Below are 12364 nucleotides of genomic sequence, written 5' to 3'. Positions count from 1 at the left end.
TCTCCAACCACAGGATCATCCTTGAGTAAAAAATTCTCAAAAAAATAAATAAATAAATAAATAAATAATCACAGAATGTACTGACTGATAGTCAGTCACCTGACCCTCTGGAAAGTCCCAGGTAGAGTTCAAATGTGTGTCATGATCTGCCCGTGCTTTCTAGCCAATAAATTTAAAGCTCAATATACTTAGCCAATAAGTTTGAACTGTAACCTTGCTGATGTAACATGTGCTCCTAAAAAGCATAAAAACTGTCTGTAATAGTCATTCGAGGTTGCCTTCTAGTCACTCTCCTTGAGGGACTAATCAAAGGTCAAGCCTGATGTGCTGGAAAATAAACCTCTTGCTTTTGCATTGAAAAAAAAAAAAAAAAAGATTTCTCTAAAATGGCTGTATAGACAAAAAAACTTAATATTAAATGCATAAAAGAAATTACAAGACTGAAAATACATCTCCATAAAATGAAATAAAATTACTCTTACAAGATATTAAAACATGAAATATCCTGCTGGCATTAGAGTCATCAGGCAAAACAGCAGAAGAGAAAAGACCACCTGATCTGGTAGTGAATCTGATAAAGAAACCAACACAGAACCGGAAACAATCCTGGCTGGCTCCACTTGAAGTTTATCAGAGCCTCAATCCTGATCAAGAATCATCTCAGAGTAACTGCAACACGCCCTCCCTCCAAATTCTGTCACCTTACTCTCCTCTTGACTGATGACTTTGTTCACAACATAAAAGTGCTTTTTCTTTGGCCCTAGAGCCTCATATATACAAATCCATGCCCATATTTTCTATGTAGCTGCTTCTCCTAAACAATGCTCCACCTCTCCTTGGAGCCCACCTTGATTTTCTACTGAAAGACCTGCTTCTGCAATAACACCCTCCTGTTCCATTTCACGAATCTACCTCTCATTATGGAAAGGACAGCCTTCACTTTATACACTTCACTTTCTAATCTGAAAACTAACAAAAAGCCTTTCAAATCTCTTACCTCAGGTCCAAGATAATCTGAGGACTCTGAAATCCGATATTCCTGAGTCTAGCTGTTCATCGCCTACACCCTACGTCAGCAGCTTCACCTCCACTCCTCCCCCTCCACAGCAACTGAGGACTCACTGGCCAGTCCTCTTTACTCCCACTTCATTTAGTCACCAACCAGTTCTCCCAGTCTCTTTCTTAGTTTAGGCTCTTGTCACTTTTTGACTTGCTCTTCCACCCCACAGCACCAACATCTCAGTGCTCTGTGTTTCATAACAGCGTATCTCCTATTCTTGATCAATGTCATCTATTTTGTAGTCAGTGTTTCAAAAGGTGGAGTAACCAAATAATTTCTTTGCCCAGTGGTCCAGTGTTTTACCAAGTTCCTCACCATAACCTTTCTGGGGCATACATGGTACCAAGCGCCTCTCTACTCTCCAAACTCACTCTCTACCATGCTTACTTTGAAAAGCTTTGCATGTGTTTGCACAGGAATTAAGGCTACAGGAATGTATAGATAGCATCACTTTGAACAGCAGGTATCAGCGACTCATTGCACTTTCCAGTGCTTCTGGTACTTGCCATTATAAGCTTCTGATACATTTCTATTTGTGATACTCACAGGATTGACTCAAAGGCTGACTTCATAATTAATGCAGAAATCTTCAAGTATATATGATTTCTGCATATTTGCAGGTCATTTCAAAACATGTACCTGTTTATAAAACTGAAATCCTACCCCCAGTAAGCTGCATATTCTGGACACAACTTTTTCCTGTTGTAGAATGTTTGCTGCCCAGGCCAGCAACTCACCTTTGTAATTAAAGGCAAGCTAAATAAAGGGAAGGAGCACAAACTGCTCAACACAGAGCCTTGGGTACAAACTCTGAGAAAGTTCAGCCAGACCTAGTTCTAAAGGCAACCAGGCAAATAGGTTGGGAGGCATTTTGATTAAAAAAAAAAGAAAAAGAGCTAAGACGACTATGATGTGATTGTACAGCAAGGGTATTCTCGGAAGGACAAACAGAACACAGTATGTTAGTACAGTGGAATACTATTCAGCAAAGAGACAAAGTACTGATACAGGTTACAGTACAGATAGATACAAAACTATACATTCTGAAGTAGAAGACTTAAGGTGTGAATAACATACACTTTAAGATTCTTCTTATAGAAATGTTTAGACCTAGCAAACCTGTGAAGACAAGCAGACTGTCATTGTCTGGAACAGTTTATGGGAACAGAGTGAAGTATATTATCAGTTTCAAGGAAATGCTGCAATGATGCAAATGTTTAAAAAAACTATGTTGTGACAAGTTCCAGAACTCTAGAAATTTGATTATTTACAACATCTACTTAACTTAAAGCCTTACAATAGACTAATATTATGACATGCAAATAAATACAATAAAAGGAGAGAGGACAGTGGAAGAAAGAGGGATTCAGAATGAGGCGGGGTTACATGTGGTATTTTAGTTTTGTTAAAATCTATCACATTTTTAGGTCAAAATATCAAGTCAAACTGGATCTCTAAGCAAAAGCATCTGTAAACGTAAGTGGTCCATCTACTGGTCTAAGGAAAAGCCTATCTATAAAAGCAGGTCACTCCATAGGTCAGTCATCTCTCACTATGGCCTGAAATGCCTGTTTTGCAGCCTGTTCCAGCTGACATCGCTGGCAGGAAGCACTGTTGAAGCTCATTATCGCAACACCACTGCCTCATCAGGCATCTGGCTGGGAGAGTCTGCATCCATAATTACTTTTTATTAACTTGCAATTTACAGGTGAGGGATTTTTTTAAACAGCATTGTGTAGACCCACTATGGTGCTCTAGATAGCACTGTAAAGTATCACAGAGAAGCTGTGAGCTAAGCTCACAAGGCTAGTGAATAGCTAGGATGTTCTTATCTAAAACCCTGGCATTCAAAAAGCCACACAACAGTCCAGATATGTATCCCCGTGAATAACAGACGTAAAATGTTTGAGGTTATCGGCTACATTCTAACACAAAGAAGTTTAGAAAGAAAACTTGTCACAAAGGAAAACAGTCTAAGAGCCCATTCGTGTGAATGGGCCCTGATTCCCACTGAGGAAACGGTCAGTGAATTCAGTGATGCAAGTCAGACAATACCATCACTTTTCAAATATACTTTCAAACAGGGACAGTTACCAAACCTGACTGAAAGGCAGTATTTTCACAAATGAACAGCATGACAAGGCTTTAATGTGTGAGCCTTACTGTCTGTTGGTTTAATCATGCCATGTTTCCCCCACACTACCCAGGCTTTTCCTTGGCGATAGTTTAAATGCTTATGAAGGCGCCTGTCCATTAGACCAGCCCCACACTGCTCAGGACACTGTTGCGGAGCAGTCAGTGTGCAAGGGAAGAATTCATGTTCCAGTTGACCAACAAGAGTATCAACAAAAAACCACTCACAGCGTAGCTTCCACAATGTAAGAGCAATTCCATTTAGAAATGTTAATCTCATCTCACTTTTGCCATCTCTCCATCCCGACATCCCTTCCCTAGCACGCCTCCTCCCTGCAATCACCTTCCTTTCTTAAAGGAAAGGTTAACATAACAACAAAGGCAAACAACAAAAAGGTATTTCAGCAGCAGAGACCTGCTGAACAAGTGGGAAACTTTTGTACATTACTCCACTGTCCCAGTTTGGATCAACAAAACTATGTCCTATGGTGTAAATCGATCTCTAAGAAACCTTTCAGAGCAAGCACTTTACTTAGCCCATGAGATGGTGAAGCCTGACCATCTTTGGAACCATCTACTTTGCACTGTTCATTGTGTAGCCAGAGGTGTAATGATCAGGGACAACAAATAAACATCAGGCCTATCCCCAGCAAGCACAGACAAAGGTCACCATGAGTGAAGTACTAGTACCACTTCAAAAGGAAACACCAGAATGAACTTAACCCTTCATGCCACTAATTACATGCTATTATGATATCGATTAAGCTGCATATGAGTATGTGACCAGGAGGACCTGCCCTGTCCTTAAGACAGGCAGGCACTGCATGCAGAGTGGGCCTGCAAGCCTTCTCTGCCACACCTGACAGGTGCCATTCTGCTTCCTTGGTGCTCTCCAGTTCTCTCTTTTCTCTATGGTCTTGTTTGAATGAAAACTAAGGTATTCTCATAATGGGATGTTTCTAAAAACAGCAGGGAATGAGGCTGGAAGTCCTACACAGTGCCAAGAAAAGCGTCGTGACAGATGTGAAACACAAGTTGCTAGGGCCCCTTATAAACACATCAAGCAAACAGAGCGCAAAGTGAAAATAAAATAATAAGACTCTATCAAGCCAGATGCAGTGGATAAAACAGGAAGGTTCAAGAGTTTGAGATTATTGCATAAGAGAATGAAAACTTACATAATCAATAGTGCTATGAGGGAACCAAAGAATGGTAGGAAAATTTGCAAATTTGTTATATATCATCCAATAAGAGATATACAGAATACAGAAAATTCCACAACTCAACAACAAAACACCCATTTTTAAAAAAGGAAGACTAACTTGGATAGATACTACTCATTATGAGGAAACCAGAGGTTTCAAATTCAGAGAAAGAAGCAGAATAGTGTTGGCCAGCTTCTGGGAGAGCGAACTACTAGGAGCCCGAGTTCAATGAACACAGAGTTTCACTTATGCATAATGAGAAGCTCTGAAGATCTGATGTCAAAAGGAGGAGCCTATCAGTACTGAGCTTTACTTGTATAACGGAGGCACAATTTTGTTCTGTTAAGCATGGCAGTTGCATAAAAAGAGACCAACGAATGGAATGGAGAATCCAGAAATAGATCCCTACAACTCCAGATCCTCGTTTTATTGTTGCTGTTGTAGATTTTAGGGACAGGGTTTCTTTTGTGTGGTTCTGGCTGCCATGAAACTAGCTCTGCAAACCAGGTTGGCCTTCAATTCGAAGAGATCCGCCTGCCCCTGCCTCTCCACTTTATGCCTCCTGGGATTAAAGGCACGTACCACAGCAACCCAGCTTCAGATCTTTACTTCTTAATAAAGACATTAAAACACACATTAGAGATGACAGCTGTTTACTGCTCTAGGTGGCAGTTTGACCAGGGAGGGTGGAGCTTAAAAATGAGTTAGACTAAAGTCTCATACAATAGCCTATTTTATTCCGAGCATCAGACAATATATACCCTAAGGTTAAGAAAAGTCACCTGAGTAAAGTTCTCATGAGTTCAAGCTGTATGTAACCACAAGGACAAGCTTCATATGTCAAAAACATGTTTTTCCATAGAGGTATATATACAAACGACAGTAGCCAGTTGTAATGAATACTCTAAACTCCTATTTGTTCACCTGGGAGGGGCATAAAAGCACATTCCAAGAGCAAGTCATTGTTTTATTGAAACTGAGGTCACAAGACTTGCCTTATTCTCCTGGAGTTTTCTCACAAGCACTCAGAATTTCCCTCTCACGACTCCATTCCTGAACTGTGTTCTGACTGAAAGCCTTTAAGCAAATGGAACCAGATATCCTCATACAGAGCACTGAACCTAAATCTCTCTAACCTTAACTCAAAATGAGCCAATGACTTGAATGTATCTGTAACTATGGCACTACCCCCCCCCCAAAAAAAAAAGTGCAGGAAAAACACTTCTGGCTTTAGGCATAGAAAATGACTTACTAAATAGGACTAAAAAGTTCAGAAAATAATATGCAAAAGTCAACAAATAAGTTTGCAGCCAATTAAAAGAGAATAAAGAGAAAGCCTACAGAGTGGGAGAAAATCCTCACCAGCTTTTCTGCCAATAGAGTATTAATACCCTGAACACAAAAAGAAATCAACAATCAACACCAAAGAACAAGCAACGCAATCAGCAAGCAGTCAAGTGAACTGCAAAGGCACTTGTCAAAGAACAAACTGTGGTAACTGCCTGAGAAAAGTGTTCAGAAACTTTGGCCGCTCAGGAAATGCAAATCAAAACAACACTGAGACTCTCTAACTCTCCTAGTCAGAGCAGTTTTCACTGAGAATACAAAAATAAGGACGGATGTGGTGTGGGAAATGATTCTTTGTTGATAGAAAGATAATTTAGTATAATCACTAAGGAAACCCCGACAAAACTAAAGCCAGCATCACTACATGATCCAGATACACCATTCTTTCCCTGTTTAAACACCTAATTTATATAATTTTAAACTTCATGGTGAAAAGTCCCTCTGTAAAAATTACAAACGCCATTAGACACAAAGCCACCATTTTCTAAACAGCACCAGGGCATGGAGCCAGTCTGGTGTATGTTACAAGTGTTCCAACACTGAGCTCACATCTGTAGCCCCAGTTCACTCAGTTCTGAGCTACAGTTTTTGTGGAAACTGGCGCTAGACCTGCCACCTTTACACAGTAGCTGGGATGGCCAACACAACCAGCTCAAAGTCCCAATTTTGGTTGGTTTTGTAAGAAGGCTTATTTTACTACAAAACATACCATGTGAAAAATTCTCTTTAAGTCCAGACAAGGAGGGGACAATGAAGAAACCAGAGCCTCCACTATCAAGGTGCTGCCTCTAAGCTCAAATATGTACAGGCCCTGTACTGTGAACCAACTGCAATCTCCATAGGATGGCACGGTCAGATGGAGACAGCAAACACATCTGTTGGGTAAGGTAACATCTACTTCTCTGTGTTGGGATGGAAAGTGCATAACATAATGTGTTGGGAGATACTGTAAATGATATAGCATAATACAAATGTAGTTCTCTCTCTCTCTCTCTCTCTCTCTCTCTCTCTCTCTCTCTCTCTCTCTCTAAGTGTGACTCAGTGCAATCCTTCAACTGACATCCTGAACCTTCTACTCAAATGTCAGTGTTTTGTTGCTGTCTTTACCTTGCCTGTGCTAGATGGACTCCGAGCTTGTGAACTGTCATTATACTGCCTTTCAGGATCCACAATCCAAATAGTCAATAGTAGATGGGATGTGAATTGCAATGTACAACCCTACTCTGAATTATGGGCACATCACTTGGACTCGTCCATTGCCTTCAGAAACTTACTTTGAAAAAAGGTAAGTGGATGGGATGAACTAAGGGATGTTCATTTTAACTATAATATTCCTCACAGTTGTTAATACATGAAATGAAGATAAAATCTCCTCATGAAAGATGTGACAGTACCCCCAATACAAATGTTGCACACATCTCTTCCCCTTTCTAATTAAGCTTCAAGGAGTGGTCCAGGTGACTTCCGCTTCCTGCCTCCACTGCCACTGAGGCACTCTTCGCCTCCAGCAGGAAGGGAAGTGCTAAGAGGCAGATGAGGAAAAGGAACAGCGGTAGTAAAGAGTAAAGTAGTAAAGAGCGCACTCCTTCCTTCTCATTTCTCAGAGCAGCAGCTCTGGTTCTCTCTGTAGATCTCTTAGAAGGTGGTGTCCTCCAGAGCATGAGTTAGTATCTCCATGCTCCTGTTTATTGAACATCAATTAAAAAGAATTTATGACCCTGATAGGAGAGATGAGGATTTAACTTATATTGTGTCATGCTCATTTCAATTTCATATAGCTACCTTAGTTCTGTTTTTCTTTATCAACTGAGTTTGAGGTAAAAGTTCCATGTGAGAAAACAGAACTATTTTCGGGGTCCAGTTATCTGCGTGTTGATAAATGGTACACCCATGTGGCCACCATTGTTCTCAAGGAATCTAGAATGCTTCCATCCCCACAGAAGCTCCCACATGTACATCTGAATCAACCTCACACCCCTCAGACCTCTAGAACTATTGATTAGCTCTCTGGAAATAGAGATTGGAATTTTATATAAGTGTAAACAATATACTGTACACCCCAATATATCTGGTTACTTTCAATCATGGTAGTTTCTGAGCTCTGTCCATGAGGCTAAGTCAATAAATCAATTAATCAATCAAGCATTTGTTTTTACTGGAAGTGGTTATCTACTGTCTAGATGCAGCAGAATCAATTTATCCACTCATATATTCATAACTGGATTTATGAACAAAGTTGCTATAAAAACTCCTATATAATTCATTCTGTACATATTTTTCCTGTTCTTAGATAAATACCTAAAAATTGAGTGGCTAAGTCATAGGGCTATGTGTCTTTTTATCTCTCTCTCTCTCTGTATATGAGATTGTGTCTCTGTGTAGGTGGTATGTATGTGCACATGTTCATTTACGTGTGTGTGTGTGTGTGTGTGTGCGTGTGTGTGTGTGCAGAAGTCAGAGTTTAGTATTGGATGTTTATCTTTATTGCTCTCCACTGTATTTTTCACACAGGGTCTCACACTGAACCTGTAACTAATGGACTACATAGGATTAGCTGCCAGCAGGTTTCAGGGTCCATCCAGCTCTGAGTCCCCATCACAGGCACATGTCACTATGCCAGGTGTTTTCCCCCCTTTCCAAAATGTTTGCATATCATGAAATATGACCATCTATATTCTCATTTCCCCCTTATAATCTTTCCTTCATGCCTACCTCTCTCTCCTGGTCTTGCCCACTCTCTTTCTAAAACCCTCTAAATTCAATTAGTACTGCTCACATGTGCATTAAAAACCTGTCATTTTGCCTAGCTTTTTATGTAGATGTACATCAGATCCCAGCTCTGAGAGCATCTAGTGTATATGGAAAGGCAGACAGGTGCAAGCTGGAAGCTTTGAGAGGGATGTCTAATATACGCTTATATAAACCCACATAAATTCCTAGAAGCTCAAACTGTGGCTAAATATTAAGCAAATGAAATCAGTTTATAAAAACATATTCTATCTCAGAATCCATTTGGGGGCAAAAGGTAGGAGGATCAATTTTGTTTTCTTCTTCTCAGAAAGAAGAATGTATCACTGCAAGTGATAATCAAACACAGAAAAGAAACTGACTTGCTCAGATCATGTTTTAGATAAGCGGCAAGTTACAATGTTCCTTAAAGCTTCTAAAAGGCAGATGACTGTTAGAAGTCATCTAGGAAAGGCTATGGAAAGCAAATGAGTTTCTGGAGATGGCCCATTTTGCATGGCTGTGATGGGTGCACCCTGGAGGCAAAGTCCCTAGTAACTTCATCCCAGGATTGCTTCTTGCTGCTGATCTGCCTTTCCTGTCACTATTACATAAGCCTGCCCTATTGGGCAGATCTCCTGCAGAATCAATATGAAGATGTATATTCATTTTGTAATGCTGTATAGATGAATTGATGATTTCAGAATATCTGATAATGATTTTATAGAATTTATAAATTGATACAAGTAATCTCACTCCCCCTATAGAATAAAAGCTACAAATAGAGTTCTATAAACTCTACTGTCATGGGCTAATTGTACTTGGAAAAAAAAACAGGCTTGAAACAAATTTATGATGAAGGAAAGGTTAGGAATGAGGCCACTATCTGGTAACTAAAGGTAATAAACTAAGAATGGGGCAATTTATTGTAGGTGCAAGAACAGAAAATAAATGATGGATTATTTATAAAAGACTTCAAAATAATAAGACACAAAGGCAGATGATCTGTCTTGACAAAACTGTGCCAATTTATGACATAAAAACTACTGCTTTAAGCTTATAATGAACTTATGGCGCTAGAAAATCGATAATGAGTGTTTAGTCAGGTAATAGTCTTAATGGAAAGACATGTAAACAATTCTGCTGTAACTCCTTGAGCCTTACCAACCTATGACATGAACTTCAACTTACTATGAACTCATAAAATATAAAAATGTCAGGATGACCAGAGTATCTGAGCCTACTTCCCTATCCTAGCCCAAGGTAATTTTCATGTCTGAAGCCTACTTCCTTGTTCTAGACTAAAATTTAAATTCCTTTCTAAAATTACTTCTTTGTTCTAGCCTAATATTTAAATTCCTCCCTGAGATTACGTCTTTGTTGTAGCCTACGATTTAGACTCCTGCATGAAATTACTTTGTTCTAGTCTAATGTCAGATTCCTGCTTGAAGCCTACTTCCTTGTCCTTGGCCAATGTTATATTCCTGCCAAGCAGCCTCTTTCCTTGTCCTTGGACCATGTCAGCTTCTTGCCAAGCAGCCCCAAAGGCTCTCCACCTCTCCCCATTTTTTATTTCGTTAACAAGACTGAGACTGTCTTAGGTCGTTCTGACCAAGAATGCCTTCCTTACCTGTCATGGAATATGCATTATCAAAGGCAATGCACTTCTGTCTTATGTTGGCAAGGCTCTGTGCAGAATCTTACCCATCCTTGGATTGCCAACCTGTTAATTTAATAACTCTGTCTGGGGCTCCATTCTCAGTATCAAGCCATGTGCTTTGGCTGCCAACATGTTGATGTTGTTAAAGACAAGCTTTAACACAATGGGCAGGAATAAAAGTAGAAACAGGGATCACGGGAGTGTTCACGGAACTTTGTTTATTGCCTTGCTTATTCTTTGACTATTTGCATCTATTGTATTGCTAGAGCCTCAACCTAGAACTGACCTTAATACATGCATGTAATCAAAATGGTATAAAAGCATAAAGGAAGAGAGGGTATAGGATAGGAGGGTCTAGGGAGGGGAAAAAGGGGATGACATCTGTATTGTAAATAAGTAAAATATCCAATAAAAAAGTAAAAAAAAAAAAAAGAATGTAAAAATGTTTTAAAAACGTGATCAATTATCCTGAAAAGGTATAAAAACTAAGAATAACAATAAAGTGGTAGTATAGCCCTTTTCTGCTTTATCCAATATGTATGTGACTGTGTGTGGCCTGACTTTCTCTTTTCTTTTCTTTCTGGTTCATCAAAAATTAAGGATCTCTTAAGTCTCTCATCTGATCAGGGAGAGACCTATGAGACCTGTGACTCAAACAGAAAAGAGTCTAAGTAACAAAGTTTCTTTTCTTAATTCCCCTGCTGATATCAGTTAAATTGCCAGAAGCCATCAGCTTTTGGTCTCCACTGATGCCAACCTCACTGCCTTCCTCAGTTGACAACACACAAGGACACTGGAGTTACTCTGAGACTCCAGATTCAGGATTCCATCTTAAATCTTCCTGCTGCCCCAGTTCTCTCCACATTAAATATCCATCCTCCTAGCCCACAGCAACCCATGAAAATACTTGCCAGTGTGTTCATATCAAGAATTAGAAAAAGGTATCTCAACTCACAGCTGTAAGATCCTGTACATGTCTCACAGTTAGATTGGCAACTGTATCAAGCCACTTTTAGGAAGTCTTTGTGCAATACAATACCTTGTTCCAATATCAAGCCAGCTGCCAGAATCCTTGACCAAGAAGAAAAAATGCTGTAAAAGATAATATAATATGACTTCATTAGTTGCAATCTGTAAACAAAGGTGTTTATGGGTAAATATTTGACATTTCTGACCACCCTAGAATCATTTTCTGCCAAGAATCCACAAGGATATACTCTTAACTGCAACTTCTGTTTGTATTAAATAAGCAACTGCCCAAATGCCACAAATAGAATTAAGATTCAATCAGATGAACACCAAGTGGTGTTTGTGAATAATTAAAAAAAACCAACCAACTCTAATTAAAATATTAAATATGCCAAAGATCCAAGTGAAGCCATATCATCTGATCATCAACAAACTCGATAAACTGTCTACTATGACTCAGTAATACTCACTGCCAGGGTCTAGAGAAAATTTCACATAATCTATTGAATCATTCAAAGTATTATGTATGTAAATGCATGTGTGTGTGTGTGCGCGCGAGCATGTGTATGTAAGAGATACAGAAACAAAGGAAGGTAAAATCTAAGTGAAAAGTAGAAATCACATAAAGACAAAATTAGAGAGATAATGAAGTTGTTCCGGGCAAAGAGACTAGCTTGTTAAATACTAGGAGCCCAGATCAAGTTTAGTAGGTTTGTGGAAAACAAGGAAGAAGGGATATAAAATTATTCCAGCCAATGAAGCTGGATTTGAAACAGTTTGTTACCTTAAACTGAACAATTCTTAACACAAAAACAACCAGAAACATTCAATTCTTGTCTATTCTTGCCTATTTGTCATTTTTGAATGATGATATTGTTCTAACATCATGTGTGATCAATTTAAGAAATATACTGGATACTTGGTTGAAGAAAATACAAAAATGTTTTAATCTAAATCAAGGGGCCAGCGATCAGATTTGGGAAATTACTCAGTAGATATATAGTCAGGTATTAATCATACCTTAAAAGAGGCATGGCTCTCTGCCACTGCGAGCTGATTTCTAGGCCCCTGGAATGCCTGAGGAAGCATTTTGCCTGAGGCACTGGTTACCAGTCTAAAATATGATCTGTGGTGGTATCTTTGGGCAGTATAGTGTGATTCAACCCTTGAAAGGTCTGGAGATTAACAGTCAGTCAAGCCAACTGTGCTCTGTTGACCAAGACCCATTAAAAAGAAAAAGAAAGTGTAGGCTGGCAATGTTCC

The 12364-nt window shown here is 39.3% G+C and overlaps 1 protein-coding gene across 8 annotated transcripts in view; it reads right to left on the bottom strand.

Annotated features, from left to right (window-relative positions):
- Pign (phosphatidylinositol glycan anchor biosynthesis class N) overlaps positions 1–12364 on the bottom strand; it is a 118847-nt gene that overhangs the window by 16539 nt on the left and 89944 nt on the right. For 7 of the 8 annotated variants that reach the window (XR_013113041.1, XR_013113042.1, XM_034513246.2 and 4 more), the window contains one exon: positions 11172–11224. Coding sequence is in view for 5 of the 8 variants with exons in the window: in XM_034513246.2 (XP_034369137.1) it covers positions 11172–11224 (53 nt within the window). In the remaining 3 variants the exon portion in view is untranslated. Of the gene's footprint in view, positions 1–11171; positions 11225–12364 lie in introns of those variants that run through there. The other variant, XR_013113043.1, reaches the window with a different exon arrangement.

The sequence above is a fragment of the Arvicanthis niloticus genome, chromosome 10 (genome assembly GCF_011762505.2).
Source record: "Arvicanthis niloticus isolate mArvNil1 chromosome 10, mArvNil1.pat.X, whole genome shotgun sequence".
In the NCBI taxonomy this organism is placed as follows: Eukaryota; Metazoa; Chordata; class Mammalia; order Rodentia; family Muridae; genus Arvicanthis; species Arvicanthis niloticus.
This window is presented reverse-complemented; position numbering and strand designations above follow the sequence as displayed.